Source organism: Trachypithecus francoisi, unplaced genomic scaffold (genome assembly GCF_009764315.1).
Source record: "Trachypithecus francoisi isolate TF-2019V2 unplaced genomic scaffold, Tfra_2.0 Lachesis_group1, whole genome shotgun sequence".
In the NCBI taxonomy this organism is placed as follows: domain Eukaryota; kingdom Metazoa; phylum Chordata; class Mammalia; order Primates; family Cercopithecidae; genus Trachypithecus; species Trachypithecus francoisi.
The window spans coordinates 2,561,033-2,582,654 of record NW_022681454.1 but is presented as its reverse complement, the minus strand read 5'-3'; the positions used below and the strand labels follow the sequence as shown (position 1 = coordinate 2,582,654).

Genomic DNA, 21,622 nt, shown 5'->3' with positions numbered 1-21,622 from the left:
AAGATCCTGTCTCATCCAATTCTTTCAATGAGGTTTAGAAACCAGAAGCAAGGAAGGTACAGCTTGGTTTACTTACCTCCGAGTAGCCATCCATGCAGATAGGACAACTGACAGTACCCGAGGACCTAAGAGCACAGCGCTTCACATTAGTTTTTCAGTCAATGCAAACATTTTATTATAGCCTGTACGTGGCCTTCATGGAAGTGGCCTGTATCCCCTACAAGGGAACCACCCCGACCTCCTCTGACTCTGCCTTAGCACAGGCATCCAAGAGACTTTCAGAAAAGCCAACTGCCCCAAGGGCATGTGGCAGGGCGAACATCAGAAGGTGCAGACAACCTGAGTCACCCTGCCCTCCCCCAGGTGCCTACTGGCCCCAGGATCCCTGTCTGGAGCCACTGGGACTGCCTGTGCCCACTCTGTCAGCGCTCGGCATACTCTGGTTACAGTGGAAACAGCTGGGTTCGGTTCTGGGCCAGCTTCCAACTGTATCCAGATGCTGGGGAGAGGCTTGGTCAAGCCCTGCCAGGCCGAGCGCTCACAGATTTGCTGAAAAGCATTCCTATGTCCTGGCCCCACACCCTAGCATGGCGGCAGCAGAGCTGGGGCATGTTGGTACCTGAGGCCTGTAGCGCCCTCATCCCTGGTGTTTCTGGGAGTGTGGGTAGTCACATACACGTCTCTGTCCCTGGACAACTCCTCCTCGTCACTGCTCACCACGCAGCTGTCAGCATGGTCCTGGGGCAGCCTCCTTGCATTTCTCCTGGGTCTTCTTCTTTCTAAGGTAAGAGGTCACATTTTCAGGTTGGAGGCTCCCTACTCTTACCATCCTCACCACCCCCATCCTGATGCCTCTTAAGACCCTCTTCCTTCCCTGCCTGGGACCCCCAGAGAGAAACTGCTGCCATGCTCAGCTATAACCCAGAAGGTACTGCCCAGCTCTGGAGGCCACTATCTTATCTTCTCAGGAGAAACCCCCCAACCCCTGCTGTGAGCTACCAGCCTTCTCCAAAATCTGGTAGGCCACAAGAAAGGACGACAGCTCAGTGCTCAGTGATGGCGTCAAGCTTCTTCAGCAGGCACGGGGGGACTGACTGTGCGTGTCTGACCACAGTATGTGCGAAGGGATCCTCCTGCTTGGAGAGCTCCAAGCCCTTGGGGAAGGTCTGCCAAGGCCTGCAGCACCGCAGCTCTCACCTAAGGCAGTTTTCGCTCCAAACCCAGTGAAAACGGAAATGAAACCACTTACCGTCAACAATCTTGTAAAAAGAAGGAGAAAAACAAAAGAGAAACAAGCAATCAGTTTGATATAAGTGATAAATGAAGGCGTTTCTTTTTTCTGACGTGTGACACCCTCTGTGGAACCCTCTGGTGAGCAGCAGGGCCCCCACCCTCCTCCCACCCGCAGAGGATCTGTGCACCTCTCCCAGTCAATCAAGCCCGTTTCCCAGGTCACTCCACCTCCCAGCTGATGTGCTGTGTGTCTCCTGTTGGGTGTTTAGGGGAGTCTCTGGGAGCATGAACACAGCCACAGCCACACCATGTGGTGGCTGCAAGACCTGGTGACCTTACTTACTATCTGGGGGCTGCAGCTTCCTCTTCTGAAAAACAGAGTCACCAGAGCCCACATGTGACTGTGGTGCTGTGAGGATTACATGAGGCAGTGAACATTCAGACAGCACTAGGGGCACCATGCTTTCGCAAGCTGACACGGCCAATGTAGGCCCCTGCCAAGTTGGAGCCTTCATGAGGAGGATCTGCATTGCTCAGTAGGTTGTTACAAATAACTAACAAAGAAAAGCAGGCTATGCATGACCAATGCGTGTGACACACAATCCAATTCTGTGTCCTGGGGGCCTAAGAACTTGACAAGCCCCTCACCTGCCAGCTCAGAATTTACAGCTAGACGATTTCTGCTCCAACAGTTTCAAATTCGGTTCCTCCTGCCTTCTGGCCAAGTGCTCTTACCCATCTAGGGAGGTCAGTGCTCAGCATGCAGGAGGGACTGCTTCAGGAAAAGTTCTCACCGGCAAAGCCCTACTGCTCACCTCACCCTGCCTGTCAGTGACAAGAAGCTCTAATCCTCTACTCGGACTCCCGCGCAGCTAGGATCCTGGACATGAACCACGCTCCCTCAAACAGACACACTCATGCTACTGGCAGGGCAGGGGGTGGAGGCCGACTTGAGCTGCTGTGGGTGTTGGCACTGGCAGGCACAGCTGCATCACGAAGAAACAGTTCTGGCAGAGGCTGCTATGTCTTGAGTCCAGGGCTCTCCTCCCTAGAAAGGGTCTGCAGTACTGTCTACTCAAACCCAAAGATATGAGTGCAGGGGGTGGATCCCACCTCCAGACCTTCTTCCTGGAGCAGACATAGCAGCTCCCTAGGTGGGTCCATGCTTTGAGGTCAAGAGTTATTCCTTGTGACGCAGCCCAGAGACTGCTGATTTAGGCTTCCCCTTCCATGTTAAAATCCACTAAGCTTAAGAATAATTAGAGTAGATTTTGTTTCCCAAATGGCATCCTGACATACACAAATGGCCATGCAGGAGAATGTAGGCCTGGGTATAAAGGTCTTTGATTTGCGGATGAGAATATAATCCACACACGTTGGAGGCACTAAAAAGTGCTCCCCTTTCCTCTTAGAGGAGACTGCAGAAGGTGAAAAGGGAAATCTGGGGACAATCAGTCAACCTCATCAACAGGACCAAACTTACCAGGGCCAGCACAATGTACTGTCCGCATGAAATCTAGAAAGGAGGCTCTGGTAACAGTGCTGGCCCTTGGGGAAAGCCCTGGGTTTAGCTGGGAGCAGAAGCAAATTCTTCTGTGGCTTGAAATGACCCCAGCTTTCTACAGCTCCAACATGCCCCCACCCTCTGCCAAGATGACCCACTAATTAGGTGTGGACACCTGGAAGGGCTATGACACTCCCAGTTCCCCAGCCATGAGAGTGTGGGTACTGAGTCTTTATGGTCTCCTGTGAGTCATACCCAGTTTGCCCCTGGATGGTGCCAAACTGAGGCCTGTCCTGAGCACTGAGCCCAGGGGCTGCTGGTAAGCAGCAGGTGATATACACATAACTACTGGGTGCATAAGAACAGGGTGGCCAGAGAGTTTCCTCACTGGTAACAATTCTGACTGTCCCCACTTTCAGTGAGAGAAAAACAGCTTACAGATGAGTCTTCGGCATAAGAATGACACCACAGGCCAGGTGCAATGGCTCACAACTGGAATTCTAGCACTTTGGGAGGTGGAGGTGGGTGGATCACTTGAGGTCAGGAGTTGGAGACCAGCCTGGCCAACATCATGAAACCCTATCTCTACTAAAACTACAAAAATTAGCCAGGCGTGGTGGCAGGCACCTGTAATCTCAGCTACTTGGGAGGCTGAGGCAGGAGAATCACTTGAACCCAGGAGGTGGAGGCTGCAGTGAGCCAAGATCGCGCCATTGCACTCCAGCCTAGGCAACAATAGTGAAACTGTCTCAAAAAGAAAAGAAAAGAAAAGAAAAAAAAAAAGCTTGGGTGCGGTGGCTCATGCCTGTAATCCCAGCACTTTGGGAGGCCGAGGTGGGCAGATCACCTGAGGTCAGGAGTTTGAGACCAGCCTGACCAACATGGAGAAACCCCATCTCTACTAAAACACAAAATTAGCTGGGCGCGTAATGTCTGTAATCCCAGCTACTTGGGAGGCTGAGGCAGGAGACTCACTTGAACCTGGGAGGCGGAGGTTGTGCTGAGCCGAGATCGCACCATTGGATTCCAGCTTGGGCAACAAGAGTGAAACTCCATCTCAAACAAACACACACACACCACAGCCTGGCCTCTCAGCTGGTGGACAATACAGTATTGATCACTGGTGTTCCCTCCACCCAGTGGCCGAGTTACATCAAATTCCAGAATCCCTGTAGACATCTCAAGAACTCTGTAATGTACTTAACTCACAGCTGCGGCCCTGCAGGTGGCACAGTGCTTGCCTAGCACAGAAGATGGGTGCAAGGCGAAGAGTTCCAGCGCTTCATAAACACCTACTGGATGAGTTAAGAGATGGATAGAGGTGCAATACAAGCTCTGCGGCCTCTAATCTATTTGAGAGGCCTTTAAGATAAGTGAAAAACCGAAACTGAAATAACAACGCACGAATCCCCTGGACTGAATAGTTTAATCAGTATTGTGGTAAGCTAGCCCAAGACCAGAAATTCACACTTCCTGGGCTGGGCGTGGTGTCCCACACCTGCAATCCCAGCACCATGGGATGCCAAGGTGGGCTGAATCACTTGAGCTCAGGAGGTCGAGACCATCCTGGGAGGGCAACATGGCGAGACCCCGTCACTACAAAAAATACGAACAATTAGCTGGGCATGGCAGTGAGTGCCTGTAGTCCCAGTACTCCTGAGGCTGAGGCAGGAGGATCTCTTGAACCTGGGAGGTTGAGGCTACAGTGAGCTGAGATTGGGCCCCTGCCCTCCAGCCCGGACAACGGAGGAAGACCCTGTCTCAAAAAGAGAAAAGAAAAAAGAAAAGAAGAAGATTCACTCTCTCAAACATTCTATTTTACTCTAGCTTCTTCTCAACGATGGAGAAGAGTCCACAGGTCAGAGCATTTAGAGACAAGTGGGCCTGCAGCAGGCACATCTGATTGGTCACTCGAAGCCCCTTTGTGCTTCTAAAAGCACAGGTGAGCCTCAGAACACCTCTGCATGAAAGAAACAAGTATAGGAATCACTGGGGTCCCGTGCACTCAGGCTGGCCCCTGGCATTTCTAGGAATGTTCACCCAGCCAAGAGCACCGAGACACACTTGCTTTAGACAACTTCGCAGCTCACAGCGCTGCACATTGCTCCACTGGAGAAAGAGCCATCTCCAAGCACTGTGCACACAAAAGGCTACTCCATGTCCAGCAGCTACACACATCATGCAGTTACTGATGCCTGTTACGTAGAGCACTGGCAGGAGTGTCAGGAAGATCGGTGCTGACAATCACGTTCTAGCTGAGCAGCCAACCCATCTTGGCTAATTCCTGGATATGATATTTGGGCTTTTCTGAGCTCTTCTTTCTTCCTATAGAATTGGGCTGGCTCACTTATTCCAACAGTGTGCCTCCTGTGTCCTTTATACCCAGAGATCTACAGGGTTCTGTCTCTTCCTTCCTTCCAGAAATATCAAGCATCCTTTCTACAGAGTCTCATAAATGGAAAACCAGGCAGGATACAGAATAAAACGCAAATAGTGTGACTTATTAATACACTGTAGAAACAGACCAAAAAAAGATTCCAGAAAAATCAACCTTACTGAGACAATATTTGGAAATTTAAGAAAAACAGCCTAAGTCACATTTTCAATAATTTCCCCCTAAAAAAATCTCCATTCCTTGAAGAGAGGTGCCAGTCTCTTTTCTACCACTGCATTGCTTCTAGCCAGAGCAGAGATGGGCATACTGAAAATGCTCATGAAGTGATCCAAGGGCAGCCTCAGTGGTTCACAACTATAATCCCAGCCCTTTGGGAGACCAAGGTGGGAGGATTGCTTGAGCCTAGGAGTTTGAGACCACCCTGGGCAACACAGTAAGACCTTGTCTCTACAAAAAAATATAAAAAATCAGCCAGGAATGGTGGCACACCCCTATAGTCCCAGCTACTTAGGAGTCTGAGGCAGGAAGCTCAATTGAGCCCAAGAGGTACAGGCTGCAGTGAGCTGTGATGGCACCACTGCACTCCAGCCTGGGTAACAAAATGAGACCCTGTTTCAAGGGGGGAAAAAAAAAAACAGAAAAAAAAAAACAACTCAACAAATTTGGAATAGGCACACAAAACAGAAAAAAAAAAAAATGATTTGCTGTTAAAAAGCAACCAAGGAGGTTGGGCATGGTGGCTCATGTCTGTAATCTTAGCACTTTGGGAGGCTGACTCAGGTGTATCACTTGAGGCAGGAGTTCAAGATCAGCCTGGTCAACATGGTGAAACCCTGTCTCTACTAAAAATACAAAAATTAGCTGGCCATGGTGGCATGCACCTGTAATCCCAGCTACTCAGGAGGCTGAGACATGGGAATCAGTGGCACCCTGGAAATGGAGGTTGCAGTGAGCCAAGACTGTGCCACTGCACTCCAGCCTGGGTGACAGAGAGAGACTCTGTCTCGGCGGGGTGGGGGGGAAGAAGACAACCAATGGTTTTCTTTGTTCTAGTTCAATTTCTTCAACTATTTAATTTAAAAAGTTGATAGGACTCAAGGAACCAAAATTGTGTCTGATGGCCTCAAGGGTTATGTTTGAAGGCTTGCTGACTTGCAGAAAACTCAAGTTGACTGTTCAAGATGTTCAGGGCAAAAACTGCCTAGCTTCCATGCATGGGTCTTACCCACGACAAAATGTGTTCTGTGATTTAAAAATGGCAGACCATCTGGGCGGATCACTTGAGGTTAGGAGTTCGAGACCAGCCTGGAAAACATGGCGAAATCCTGTCTTTACAAAAAATATAAAAATTAGCTGGGCGTGGTGGTGCATGCCTACAGTCCCAGCTACTCGGGAGGCTGAGGAGCAGGATAATTGCTTGGACCCAGGACGCGGAGGTTGCAGTGAGCTGAGGTCATGCCACTGCATTCTAGCCTGAGTGACAGCGAGACACCGGCTCAAAAAAAAAAACAACGGCAGACCATGATTGAAGCTCATGTTGATGTCTAGACTACCAATGGTTAGAGAAAACCTCAGCACCAATAGTTCTAACGTGATGAAAATTATGACCCAAGAGATGCAGACAAGTAACTTGAAAGAAATGGTAGAGAAAATTATTCCAGACAGCATTGGAGAAGACACAGAAAGGCCTGCAAATCTATTTATCCCCTCCGTGATGTCTCTGTTAGAAAAGTGAAAATGCTGAAAACACTCAGGTTTGCATTGGGAAAACGTAGGGAGCTTTTATAGTGAAGACGGCAGTTCTGGAAAAGCTACTGGGATGAGACAGGTGCTACAGCAAAAAGTCCTATTTATGATGAAAAAAGTTTATATACGAAAGTTGTATTAAAAAAAGGTATACAGCCGGGCGTGGTGGCTGCCGCCTGTAATCCCAGCACTTTGGGAGGCCGAGGCGGGTGGATCACGAGGTCAGGAGATTGAGACCATCCTGGCTAACATGGTGAAACCCCGTCTCCACTAAAAAATACAAAAAATTAGCCAGGCGTGGTGGTGGACGCCTGTAGTCCCAGCTTTTTGGGAGGCTGAGGTAGGAGAATGGTGCGAACCCGGGAACCAGCACTTTGGGAGGCCAAGGCGAGTGGATCATCTGAGGTCAGGAGTTCAAGAACAGCCTGGGCAACATGGTGAAACCCCATCTCTACTAAAAATACAAAAAATTAGCCTGGCATGGTGGCACGTGCCTGTAATCCCAGCTACTCAATAGGCTGAGGCAGGAGAATCGCTTGAACCTGGGAGGTGGAGGTGAACTGAGTGAACTGAGACCGCGCCACTGCACTCCAGCCTGGGTGACAGAGTGAGACGCCGTCACAAAAAAAAAAAAAAAAAAGTTATAAAACAAAAAGGTTTTATAACAGGCACTTCACAAAAGAGAAAAATAAACATGAAAAAGTGTTTGATCCCATTAGTAATCAAAACGCACAAATTAAAACCACAATGAGACACCACTGGACAAGCATTAGAATGGCTAAAATTAAAAGTGGCCATGAGGATGTGGAGAACCTCAAACACTGGCACGAATGTGAACTGCTCCCTCTTTAGAAAACAGTCTGGCATTTATCCAGACTAAAAATCAAAGACACTCACATCTCGGGACACAGCAGTGATGCCTTTTTTAGGCAATGCAATGCCAAAAATGAAAGTTCATTTTGAGGGAAAGTAATAAAGCGAGATGAACAAAGTCTCTCACTGCCTCTTACCATATTTTTCATTTCCCTTCATATTTCAGGGACTTGGAATTCCTTCAAAAGTTGGAAGAATGTGGACACCTGCATGCAGAGTTTCCAGTCTTTTTTTCTTTTTTGAAGGAAACAGGGTCTCACTACGTTGTCCAGGCTGGCCTTGAACTCCTGAGTTCAAGAGATCCTCCTTGCTCAGCCTCCCCAGCAGCTGGGACCATAGGCACGAAGTTCAGAGGGTTCCCTGATGTTCTGACGGCTACCTCTGGATCCTGGTATCCAGGGATTCCTATCTTAGAGGTACAGAGCTACAGGAGCTAAAGCAGTGCACTCAAGCTATTCAACAGGTCCTGGTGTAACTGGTAAGGAAGTTTACCCCACTTCCAGAAAGAATACATTTATCCATTTTATACTCACCTGCAGGTGGAGTCTAGGGTCACCCTGAACACATGATCCATCTATAGATGTCCCTTGTCCTCAGTGAATAGCATTAGAGGCCTCCCAAACAGATTCGCTCAGAGAGGCAGAATTCCAAACTCAGGTATACGTCTCAGTGTAAATTCATACACTGTCATTTATTAAATGGACTTATTAAAACCAAAAATAAGTGGAGAATGATTAGCAAGAGCTATCAAGTCCAAAACAATTATTTTGTGGCTGAGAACACTAAGGACAGTGTGAGATAAATCCACTGATCAAACTGACCAGTAGATCTCAGACCAGAACCTAAGAATCCTGCCTCCCAAGCCAGGAGTATCTCCCTTTTACCTATCAGCTCTCTCTCTAGCCACCCATCCATTTTCAAGGACAGCTCCCTCAATGCCAATATTCCCGGTCCCTGGGTCTCCCAATGACTGCACATCTTATAAAGGTTAACCAGGCAGCCCCAGGTTAATAGGGAATAGGACTAACAACATGGAGCCCTAGCCCAGGGAAACAGAAGGAAAGTAGGGTAGTGCAGAGAGGAAGCCCTTGTAGCAAAAGCAGTTTAGTCATCAAAACAAAACAAAGCTGGCCAGTGTGGTGGCTCACATCTGTAATCCTAGTGCTTTGGGAGGCTGAGGTGGGTGACTGCTTGAGCCCAGGAGTTCAAGACCAGCCTGGGCATCACAGTGAGACCCTGTCTCTACAAAAATATTAAAAAATAACCACCACCGCCCCACCCAAATTTAGTAGGGTATGGTGGCATGCACCTGTAGCCTCAGCTACTCAGGAGGATAATGTGGGAGAATCACGTAGGCTCAGGCGTTGGAGGCTACATTTGTAATGTATGATCATGCCACTGCTCTCTAGCCTGGGCAACACAGTGAGACCCTGTTTCTTTTTTTTTTGAGACAGAGTCTTGCTCTGTCACCCAGGCTGGAGTGCAGTGGCATGATCTCAGCTCACTGTAACCTTTGCCTCCTGGGTTCAAGCAATTCTCCTGCCTCACCCTCCCGAGTACCTGGGATTACAGGTGCGCATCATCACGCCTGGCTAAGTTTTGTATTTTGTTTGTTTGTTTTGTTTTTTTTGAGATGGAATCTCACTGTTGCCCGGGCTGGAGTGCAGTGGCGTGATCTTGGCTCACTGCAACCTCCGCTTCCTGAGTTCAACCAATTTTCCTACCTCAGTCTCCCGAGTAGCTGGGATTACAGGTGCCCACCATAATCCTTGTATTTTTAGTAGAGACGGGGTTTCACCATGTTGGCCAGGCTGATCTCAAACTCCCGACCTCGTGGCCCGCCCACCTCGGCCTTCCAAAGTGCTGGGATTACCCCGCCCAGTCTGAGATCCTGTTTCTAAAGCAAAAGAAAACAAAAGTGTGAAAGGGGAAATGATGTTGGTTTGTCAGCCAACAAAAGTCAATCAGTAATTGCCTTCTTGTGGTCAGAATCCTAGCTCTCTCCTCAGGGCCCGGCAGAGAGAAAGAAGGCCAAGAAGACTGGTGAACACGGAGTATTCAAGGAAAAAAAACTTGTGCAGACACCACTTTCCAGCTTTAATTAGCAACTGGTGAAACCAAGGTGTCAGCTGGGAAAAAGAAAAACAAGGGAAAAAAATCAGTGACTGTGCTATAGCTTTCAGCTAACATACCAAATTAGTTATCTTTCCAGAACTCCATGGAGTACATAGGGACGATAAGCAAAGTCATATGTGTATATGTACCTCAGAGAAAACACTAATGAGACCTAAGCAGAGACCACTTACAACTAAACCCACTGCTGCTTATCTCAGCAGGTTTTCCATCCCTGCCCTTTTCTATGGATTGAAGTCTTGAAACTTCTCAGTACAACCCTATTCTGAAGTTCTCAGCACAGCTAAGAAGCAACACCTATGGTGTGTCCCTGTTCAGATACCCTGGCATCAGCCAGACAGGACAACCCGAACACCAGTGAGCCCAGGGCCAAGGCGAAGACTCAGCTACTAGCAGCCCCTACACTCCTCCTCAGCAGCACCTACCACCCCACTGCCAATGCTGCCAAGTGTGCCACTGCCCCACCCCTGACCTGCAGTCCGAGCACACTGGCAGAAAACGCTCAAGTGGCATCTTCCAGAGGCAAACCTGCACTTAGGATGCTGACCAGACTCCCAGACCTGCATGTACCATGAAACAGGTCTACTAGAAATAGCTTCTCCATGTGTCCTCTGACCAGACAAGGCCTCTCTTTTGGCAGGCAGGACACGCAACACACACATCCCCTGCAGTCTGCAACCAGTGCCATGGGACAGGGACACAGCCAGCCTCCTGGACTCCAGGCTCCCTGGCATCAGGACACAGCAGGCATCAGGTGGCAACGCAGGGAGCCTGCATCCCCTGAGGCCATGCTCAACAGCAGGTGCTTTTAGAACTTGACAGATTTCCCACTGGCAGTGCTGAGCCAACATTCTTTCCTTTCAGGTGGGAGGGCATAAACTCACAGTGACTGGGCACCATTCTAGGTGTCGGGCACTCAAACATGGCATCTCTTGTAAGATCTCTTACACCATGCCCTACTGACATGAGTGACCTGTCCCCATTTCATGGAAAGTGAATCAGGCTAAGTCACATGCCCAAGGTCACACAGCTGGTGTAAACTGTGTAATCAGGGACTGAAGGCAGATGTGGGGGCCTTGAGATTTTACCCAAATCACTTTTGTGCCCAGGTGTGGCAAGGTCAGGTTACACAGACCTACCCCATAGGCAACAAGGCCATAACAAATTTTTCCTGAAACATTTTTCATTTTGGGCTCTCGTCACTGAATGCATGAACTTCTTTATTATTATTGTTGTTACAGGTTCTTTCTAAAAGCTCAATTCCACAAGATGCATGAACTTCTTTAGCATAAGCTATAACCTTGACCTGTAGTCTCTGACCATGGATGTCAGATGCTGGCACTGGCCAGGGACCCCCACCCAAGAAAGAGCCGACTCTCACACTCCAACACTTACCACAACAGAGTCATTGTGAGTCAGGTCAACAACCACGGGCTCTAAAGATTCACAGGTGAGGTCCACAATTTCATCTCCAGCTTTAAAAGAAAGTATTTCAACAAGCATTAAGAGGAAAATAAGGTTGTATCCCTCTACCCTTTAGTATGACTGCAAATGGAATATACGTTTACCCCAAACTAAAATAATCCTGAAGTACACACTGCAAAGAGCACCAGGACCAACACCTCCTTCAGGAGGGAAAGCCAGTAAACACCCTTCCAGAATTCTGCTCTCAGTGGGGATGTATGGGTTTTTACAAATGTACCTTGGCGGTTATATATGTGTGCACATGTGCACACCTCTATTCCACAGCAACCCACTTCCACACGGCTATGCCTCTGTGCCCCTTCTGGGAGAAGGCACCATGCATGCCCAGCCCTGGGCCTTTCTCTTTGGGATGGACCAGCCTGAAACCTTTGCTCCTCCCAGTAGGGGAATCAGACCACTCTCACTTGGCCTAAGGACCAAAAGTCAGGCTTAGTTTAGTAACTTCATTGGTTAATCTAGGGATCTACGGCAAACTCTTTTTTTTTTTTTTGGAGACAGAGTCTCGCTCTGTTGCCAAGGCTGGAGTGCAGTGGCGTCATCTCGGCTCACTGCAACCTCCGCCTCCCAGCTTCAAGCAATTCTCTGTCTCAGCCTCCCAAGTAGTTGTGATTACAGGCACCCGGGAGCATCCCCGGCTAAGTTTTTTTGTATTTTTAGTAGAGAAGAGGTTTCACCATCTTGGCCAGGCTGGTCTTGAACTCCTGACCTTGTGATCCACCCGCCTCAGCCTCCCAAAGTGCTAGGATTGCAGGTGTGAGCCACCGCGCCCAGCCAAGGACAAACTTTTAATCTCCATTTATCTCCCAAGTGTCTCCCTACTTGGATGGAGAATAACAGTGATATTTACTGGTCCCTAGAACCTCAGCACACAAAATGGGTTGCATCTCTTGTGAAGCTTGCCTTTCAGCCCTTAGGGTATATACTGTGATGTCTACGTGAGCACAGGATGAAGGTGAGAAGGACATGGATCAAACAGTTAATGTACAACTTCCATTTATATAAAGTAAAAAATGACTCACAACCATTTTGTTTCTGATTACTATTAATATTTAAAAGCACTAAATGGGCCAGGCACAGTGGAACTCCTGACCTCAGGTGATCCACACGCCTCGGCCTCCCAAACTGCTGGCATTACAGGCGCGAGCCACGGCGCCCAGCCTAATGTAACTTCTTTTATTTATCTTTTAGGTGGGGTCTTGCTGTTGCCCAGGCTAGAGTGCAGTGGCACGATCACAGTTCACTGTAGCCTCAATGTTCCAGGCTCAAGTGATCCTCTGATCTCAGCCTCTCACACTTGGCTAATTTTTTTATTTGTAGAGACAGGGTCTTGCTATGTTGTCCAGGCTGGTCTGGAACTCCTGGGCTCAAGCAATCTGGCCGGCCTGTTTTATTTTCTTGTATCATAAAGTTTCACAAGAATAAAAACCATGATAACCTTATATATACAATATAATTTATATAACATGATTGCATTCTTTATTAAAAAGAAGGGCTGCCCAACAGTCCATATACTGATACACAACAATTTATTGAACCATTCTCTTTCTGGTGAACACAATTCTGGGCTCTTACAGAAACAGTGCTCTAGGCCTGGCGTGGTGGCTCATGCTGATAATCCCAGCACTTTGGGAGGCCAAGGCAGGTGGATAATCTGAGGTCAGGAGTTTGAGACCAGCCTGGCTGACATGGTGAAACCCCATCTCTACTAAAAACACAAAAAAATTAGCCGGGTGTGGTGATGGGCACCTGTGATCCCAGCTACTTGGCAAGCTGAGGCAGGAGACTCGCTTAAACCCGGGAGGCAGAGGTTGCAGTGAGCCGAGATCGCACCATTGCACTCCAACCTGGGTGACAGAGCGAAACTCCGTCTCAAACAAAAAGAAAAACAAAACAGTGCTCTAATGGGCAGCCCTAAGCACGCACAGGGGTAAGACTGCCTAGAGGATGACAAGCGCCATGCTGGAAAGCAGTTGGTTCCTTTTTGGTCTAGAGCCAGGATCTTAGCCTCATGTCAAGGCTGTCAAGAATTCACTTGCAGAAGTGAAACTCAGAGACCACATGGAGAGCTTCACCACTCCTGGGGGCCCATGAAATTTATCTTGCACTGAGCTGCTTCTGTTTAAAACGCCAGTTTGCAGATATCCTAGTTATAAAAACAGTACGTGCAGAGCAAAGGGACTTCACTCAGGCGGGCCAGGAACCACTTATTGAGCAGGCAGAAAGGCGAAATCCAATCTGGACTCTGCCTACACCAAGCTCCAACACAGGGAGCTCTGTGGACAAGTTTACCTTCTTGGGTGATTTTGTGTCTCAATGAAAACCAGAAGAGGAAGGCCAAGTCCTTTATGAGGTCAAGCAAACTGGGATGTAATTTCAAAAAGAAAAGGTGGGCTATCCCATTTGCACTAAAGATTTTTCTTTTTTAAATGGGTCCTACCCCACTGCTAAACATTATCAGAGTTGAATAGTTAAACCAGCTGAGAGGCTATTTCAGAATCTGTGAAGCTTTGAGTTGTAAATGGTGAGTTGAGATTGCATAGGCCTTCTAAAGACACTGAAAACACCTTCTAATAGCTCACCCTGGTACAGTGAGCTACCTCTCTCCACTTTAACACCCCACAGTTGTAGTGTCCCTGGCAATCTTACCAGTTTCCACCAGTTCTATGGGCTCTGCTTCCAAGGAAATCTCGGGGGTGGAGGTTGCTTCCCGAGTTCGCTTCTGGGTTTGTCTAGAATTTATTGCTCCACCACGACGCTTTCTCTGAGTAGCAAGGGGGAAAGAACAGTCACATGAACACCAGAATGTCAGGGTTTCAGGAAGAACTAAAGAGGCAACAACAGAAACGGTTCACCTCATTACCAGGTCAGTGAGTAGACTTGAAGTTAGGGCTCCTTTCAAAACTTGAGATTCCAGAATACTGAACGCTTATATAGACAGAAATCATCCAAGACATACAACAGTAGAAATTCTAGAAAGTAAAACTTCTGTTTTATCAAACCATCAGCAGGTCGGCTTGGGGTGGTGGCTCATGCCTGTAATCCCAGCACTCTGGGAGGCTGAGGCAGGAGAATCATGAGGTCAGGAGTTCAAGGTTAGCCTGGCCAGCATGGTGAAACCCCATCACTACTAAAAATACAAAAAGTTAGCTGGGCCTGGTGGCAGGCACCTGTAATCCCAGTTACTCTGGAGGCTGAGGCAGGAGAATCGCTTGAACCCGGGAAGTGGAGGTTGCAGTGAGCTGAGATCACGTCACTGTACTCCAGCCTGGGCGACAATGTGAGACTCCATCTCAAAAAAACAAAAACAAGCCGGGTGTGGTGGCTCACGCCTGTAATCCCAGCACTTTGGGAGGCTGAGGCGGGCGGATCATGAGGTCAGGAGATCGAGACCATCCTGGCTAACACGGTGAAACACCTCTCTACTAAAAATACAAAAAAAATTAGCCGGGCGTGGTGGCAGGCGCCTGTAGTCCCAGCTACTTGGGAGGCTGAGGCAGGAGAATGGCGTGAACCCAGGAGGTGGAGCTCGCAGTGAGCTGAGATGCACCACTGCACTCCAGCCTGGGCAACAGGGCGAGACTCCATCTCAAAAACAAACAAACAAACAAACCCGAAAAAACAAAAACTATCGGCACGTCAAAAGGGACACGATGCATCCCTTTACAAAAGCTTCAGGGCAAGTCAGGATTTGGACTTGTCGTGGATGCCCTGGCCAAAAGGCTGGAAACCTTTCCCTTTAACCAAAAGTTATCAGTGTCTCTTCCCTGACTTTATGTCCAGTCTTTCTGGGCCCTTTTCATTTCTTAGCATAAAGAACTTGGAGTTTTCTGAGTTTCTATACATTGTGGAAAGCTCATCTTCCCCCGGGAAATGTGGCCTTGAACCTTTCAGGGTATTATCAACTGTGATTCACGCCAGACAATCATCCCCACAAAGAACTCAGAGAACCAAACCTGTTTTAAGCCTGTTCCCAGTGGCTACCCAAGAGCCATGACTTCCGGAAGGTTCAGGCTCTCAACTGGCTGATCTGCAACTGACGCTCTGACCAGTCTTTCTTCCAAATTCTTAGGCTGCCTTTTGCCAATATGCTCCGCCCATTTCTGGGCTGGCTGGTCCCAAAAGACGAGTTGAGAATACCCTCCACCTTAACCAAGAGACAGAGCCTCCCAACAGAGCCTGTCGCCTCGTTATTTCCACTGTGTATTTCTGTGCTCCTCTCCCCTGTGCCCTGTCCTGCTATCCTTCACACTGGACCACCTGGACAAGTACTGCACTACTAAGTCTCAAGTTCCCCACCAGTACCAGCCTTGCAGAACTGTTATAAGGTCTAAATGAGATCATGTATGTAAAGTACTGCGCAGAGCTGGAATATGCTATTATCCCAATTCCTTAGCCTTACTAGGGTCAATCTGTCCCAGGAAACTCTGAAAGGACCAGATATTGCAAGTGAGATTCATACAAGATCTAGGAACACTCACCACCCAGCCAAGCCCACGCTAGGTAACAGGGATAAGCCTAATTATATCTGTGTTGCAATGCTACTCTTATCAAATGGCAGCTTGAGATGTTTTGGGAATGAAGCTGGGTCTAGCAACTTCCCACCGACTAAGGAGCACAAAACCAGCCCCAGGAGGGCCCAGAGGCCAAGTGACAGCAGCCATAATTCCCAAGTGAGCAGCTGCTCTTGGCCTCAAGGGAGCTGACAATAACCTCAGCAGAGTTCTACTGCCTAGTGTTTTAAGGGTTTCCCCAGCAGCCACTAGGTTACTTATGTAAAAAGTAGAGGTTTCTCTTCAAAGACTTTCCTCCCCATCTAATTAGAAATAAATAGTAACTTCTCTTAAAAGCAAAATTTACTCAAAGACCTATACTAACATTCTTAAATATCTGCTAGCCATAATAAAGAAATCAATGTACTTTATATTCTTAGCTCCCACAATTTAGCCTAAATATTTACCCTAGCACGCTTATATTAGTCCAAGCAAGCATTAGATCATAGCCTGTTTCTCTTCCTTATTTAAAGGTTATTTTTACCTTTCTCAGCATTCCACAAGTTACTTCCTCATTCCTTTATTCTCCTCTGCCTTTGCCTCTTTTACAAAGTTCTGGCCCGGCGCGATTATTCTCCTCCGCCTTTGCCTCTTTTACAAAGTTCTGGCCCAGCGCGGTGGCTCACGCCTGTAATCCTAGCACTTTGGGAGGCTGAGGTGGGTGGATCACAAGGTCAGAAGATTGAGACCATCCTGGCTAACACGGTGAAACCCCATCTCTACTAAAAAAATACAAAAAAAATTAGCCGGGCATCCCGGCTACTCAGGAGACTGAGGCAGGAGAATGGCGTGAACCCAGGAGGCAGAGCTTGCAGTGAGCCGAGATCACATCACTGCACTCCAGCCTAGGCGGACAGAGCAAGACTCCGTCTCCCCTCCCCCGCCAACAACAACAACAACAACAAAAGTTGTAAGTTACTAACCAGTTGGGACAAATACAGAACGTGAGGTCCCATTCCAGCCAATAAAAACCGGACACAGCAGTAGGGTAAACACACCAAGTTATAAACAACCCTGTCTCCTTTATTCAATGTACTCTCATGGCAAAACTACTGGTGAGTGTACCCTTTCTGTAGAAAGTATAAAAATGGCCTTGCTAAAAATATTAAATTTATGTTCAAATGCTATTTTTTTTTTTAACAGCACCGGAAAACAAGCATTTCAAACACTTAGGACTCTTTACTGTTTACCCCATTCTCATGGATCACGAGGTCAGGAGTTCAAGACTAGCCTGGCCAAGATGCTGAAACCTTATCTTTACTGATAACACAAAAAGTAGCCAAGCCTGGTGGCACACACCTGTAGTCCCAGCTACTTGCGAGGCTGAGGCAGGAGAATCACTAGAACCCGGGTGGCAGAGGTTGCAGTGAGCCAATATTGCACCTACTGCACTCCAGCCTGGGCGACAGAGCATGACTACTGTCTCAAAATAAATAAATAAATAAAAATTTATCCCATTCTCTGTGATAATGTCCTTTGTCCTTGTACCCTCCTTCCCTTGTAGCCGACCAAGTCTTTTTTTTTTTTTTTTTGAGACAGAGTCTCGCTCTGTCGCCCAGCCAGGAGTGCAGTGACACGATCTCAGCTTACTGTAACCTCTGCCTCCCGAGTTCAAGCAATTCTCCTGCCTCAGCCTCCCGAGTAGCTGGGATTACAAGCACCTGCCACCATGCCCAGCTAATTTTTTTGTATTTTTAGTGGAGATAGGGTTTCATCATGTTGGCCAGGCTGGTCTCGAACTCCTGTGATCCACCATGCCCAGCCTGTAGCAGACCAAATCTTTCTTACTAGACACTGCTAAGCAGACCTTCATGTCCCACAGCTACCTGTGTGGTTTCTGGGCCCCACTGAGGGAGCCAAGAAAGCAGCCATGGGTCCTGGACCCCAAATCTCCCCTCATGGATAATTACAGGAATGTCCCCACCCCTCCCTAACCTCAGGAATCCTCTTTCCTGCCTGCTCTATCGACCCCTCCATGCCTTTATCTAGAGCTTCTTCCCTGCCTGGAGTACCCATCCCTCCCTTTTTTCACCTGGCTAATTCTTACACAGCTTTCCAGAACCCACTCAAATGTCACCTCCTTCCTGAAGACATCCTTCACCCTCCCACTCTGCTTTCTCTGAGCCTCCTCCTCCCCCCAACTAGCTTCCCTGCACCACTCAAGACAGGCTCAATAAATCCAGGAATATCTGCAGAACTCTCCCCTCTCGCCTCCCATAATTCTGGTCATAACTCTCCTCTTTTTTACTAGCAGGGCCCTCAGAGGTCCATAGCTTTTGGTGAAAACTGACCATCCAATCACAACCACATAAGCTATAACCACACCATAACTTTCAGGAATTTTAACCAATTTCTTCACACATACACTCACAAAAGGCTACGTTGTTTTGCCTGTTCCGATTCAGCCTAAGCAGAGATGGGACTTCAGAGGTAAGGCTTAGAGCACCTATTTCCCTATAGGTGAGCTACGTGGTAACCTGCAGGTGAAGCACCAAGGTGGTGGGAGGTCAAAGAAGCAGGCTTTTTTGTATATCACCATCAAAAGTGGGCCCTGGAGCAAAATGGGGGCCAGGAATGGCCAGGAAGTAACAGAAGAGGGTGAGCACCCAAAGGACTCAGAGGGTGTGACCAGCATTTCCATGACTGTTCCCTCTGAGAGCTGTTTGTTCAGCCTCATCCTGCCCCCACCATCCATCTTCCCATACCACTCACAGCATCTCTGGAGCACTGGAAGAAATCAGCAGGCTATTTCACATCTGGTTTGTCTGACAAGGAATTCAGGATCTCAGACAACAGTTGTTTTAGAGTTTAGATCATTTAAACCACCTTGCAGTGGGAACTCTGTCAGTAGAGAATAAACTGGGACAGGGGGACCTTCAGGCAATCTCCTCTAGAGCTCAAGGGGTTCCACGTGAAACCTGAATTACACCAAACCAGAGCTGCCTCACAGATGCGATAAAAGCTCTGAACAGTCTGGATATGGTCACTCACTTTGGGAGCCTAGGTGGGAGGATTGCTTGAAGCCAGAAGTTCAAGATCAGCCTGGGCAATAAAGCAAGACTCCATGCCTACAAACTTTTTTTTTTTTTTGAGATGGAGTCTCACTCTGTCACCCAGGCTGGAGTGTAGTGGCGTGATCTCAGCTCACTGCAAACTCTGCCTCCTGGGTTCACGCCATTCTCCTGCCTCAGCCTCCCAAGTAGCCAGGACTACAGGTGCCCGCCACTACGCCCGGCAAATTTTTTGTATTTTTAGTAGAGACGGGGTTTCACCATGTTAGCCAGGATGTTCTTGAGCTCCTGACCTTGTGATCCGCCCACCTTGGCCTCCCAAAGTGCTGGGATTACAGGTGTAAACCACCACGCCCAACCAATATTTTCTTAAAAATAAGCCAGGTTGGCCGGGCGCGGTGGCTCAAGCCTGTAATCCCAGCACTTTGGGAGGCCGAGACGGGCGGATCACGAGGTCAGGAGATCGAGACCATCCTGGCTAACACGGTGAAACCCCGTCTCTACTAAAAAAATACAAAAAATTAGCCGGGCGAGATGGCGGGCGCCTGTAGTCCCAGCTACTCGGAGGCTGAGGCGAGAGAATGGCGTAAACCGGGAGGCGGAGCTTGCAGTGAGCTGAGATCCGGCCACTGCACTCCAGCCTGGGCGACAGAGCGAGACTCCGTCTCAAAAAAAAAAAAAAAAAAAATAAGCCAGGTGTGATAGTGCATGCCTATGATCCTAGCTACTCAGGACGCTGAGGTGAAAGGACTGCTTGACTCCAGGAGTTGGAGACTGCAGTGAGCTATGATCACACCACTGCACTCCAGATAGGGAGACAGAGAGAGACCCTATCTTTTAAAAACAAACAAAGGCCGGGCGCGGTGGCTCAAGCCTGTAATCCCAGCACTTTGGGAGGCCGAGACGGGCGCATCACGAGGTCAGGAGTTCGAGACCATCCTGGCTAACATGGTGAAACCCCGTCTCTACTAAAAAATACAAAAAAAGCTAGCCGGGCGAGGTGGCTGGCGCCTGTAGTCCCAGCTACTTGGGAGGCTGAGGCAGGAGAATGGCGTAAACCCGGGAGGCGGAGCTTGCAGTGAGCTGAGATCCGGCCACTGCACTCCAGCCTGGGCGACAGAGCGAGACTCCGTCTCTCAAAAAAAAAAAAAAAAACTGCTGGGCACAGTGGCTCATGCCTGTAATCTCAGCACTTTGGGAGGCCAAGATCACTTGAGGTCAGGAATTTGAGATCACCCTGGCCAACAAGGTGAAATCTCGTCTCTACTAAAAATATAAAATCAGCTGGGCATAGTGGTAGGTGCCTGTAATCCCAGCTACTCAGGAGGCTGAGGCAGGAGACTTGCTTGAACCCGGCAGGCAGAGGTTGCAGCGAGCCGAGACAGTGCCACTGTACTCCAACCTGGGCGACAGAGAGAGACTCCATCTCAACAAACAAACAAAAATAGCCTGGCCAACATGGCAAAAACTGTCTCTATTAAAAATACAGAAATCAGCTGGGCGGGGAGGTGCACGCCTGTGATCCCAGCTATGTGGACGGTTGAGGCACAAGAATCACTTGAACCCAGAAGGTGAAGGTTGCAGTGAGCCAAGATTGGGTCACTGCACTCCAGGCTGGGTGACAGGGCAAGACCCTGTTTCAGAAAATAAACAAAAGCTCTAAACAGTCATTATTGTTATTATTATTATTTTTTGAGACGGAGTCTTGCTCTGCCGCCCAGGCTGGAGTGCAGTGGCTGGATCTCAGCTCACTGCAAGCTCCGCCTCCCGGGTTTACGCCATTCTCCTGCCTCAGCCTCCCGAGTAGCTGGGACTACAGGCGCCCACCTCGTCGCCCGGCTATTTTTTTTTGTATTTTTTAGTAGAGATGGGGTTTCACCGTATTAGCCAGGATGGTCTCGATCTCCTGTCCTCGTGATCCGCCCGTCTCAGCCTCCCAAAGTGCTGGGATTACAGGCTTGAGTCACAGTGCCCGGCCTAAACAGTCATTATAACGACGAATCAACTTTGGTCACAGAATATAAGAAACTTTTCACTATGGATCATTACTATCATGCTCACAATGAATGAACCAAGAACGTTACAGGGAAACAAAATAGAAGGAAAAATGGAAAACTGGGTGGAAATACTTTTATAGAGACAGGGTCTGACTCTGTCATCCAGCTGGAGTGCAGTGGTGTCATCATAGCTAGCCTTGAACTCTGGGGTTCAAGAAATCTTCCTGCCTCAGCCTCCCAAGTAGCTGGGACTACAGGTGCACCCTACCACGCCCGGCTCAATTTTGTTTGTTTGTTTGTTTGTAGAGATGGGGCCTGTGTGGCCGGGCGCGGTGGCTCAAGCCTGTAATCCCACCACTTTGGGAGGCTGAGACGGGCGGATCACGAGGTCAGGAGATCGAGACCATCCTGGCTAACCCGGTGAAACCCCATCTCTACTAAAAAATACAAAAAACTAGCCGGGCGACGTGGCGGGCGCCTGTAGTCCCAGCTACTCGGGAGGCTGAGGCAGGAGAATGGCGTAAACCCGGAGGCGGAGCTTGCAGTGAGCTGAGATCCGGCCACTGCACTCCAGCCTGGGCAACAGAGCGAGACTCTGTCTCAAAAAAAAAAAAAAAAAAAAAAAAAGAGATGGGGCCTGTGTTGCCCTGGCTGGTCCTAGGCTCAAGTGATCTTTCTACGTTAATCCCTCCCAA

The 21,622-nt window shown here is 48.6% G+C and overlaps 1 protein-coding gene across 3 annotated transcripts in view; it reads right to left on the bottom strand.

The window, feature by feature from the left end:
• Positions 1 to 21,622, bottom strand: part of RNF4 (ring finger protein 4) — a 46,319-nt gene that overhangs the window by 2,660 nt on the left and 22,037 nt on the right. For all 3 annotated transcript variants that reach the window (XM_033213505.1, XM_033213504.1, XM_033213506.1), the window contains 5 exons: positions 14,016 to 14,130; positions 11,280 to 11,359; positions 1,250 to 1,259; positions 620 to 779; positions 77 to 125 (listed from right to left, as the gene is read on the bottom strand). In XM_033213505.1, the coding sequence (XP_033069396.1) occupies positions 77 to 125; positions 620 to 779; positions 1,250 to 1,259; positions 11,280 to 11,359; positions 14,016 to 14,130 (414 nt within the window). The remainder of the gene's footprint in view (positions 1 to 76; positions 126 to 619; positions 780 to 1,249; positions 1,260 to 11,279; positions 11,360 to 14,015; positions 14,131 to 21,622) is intronic.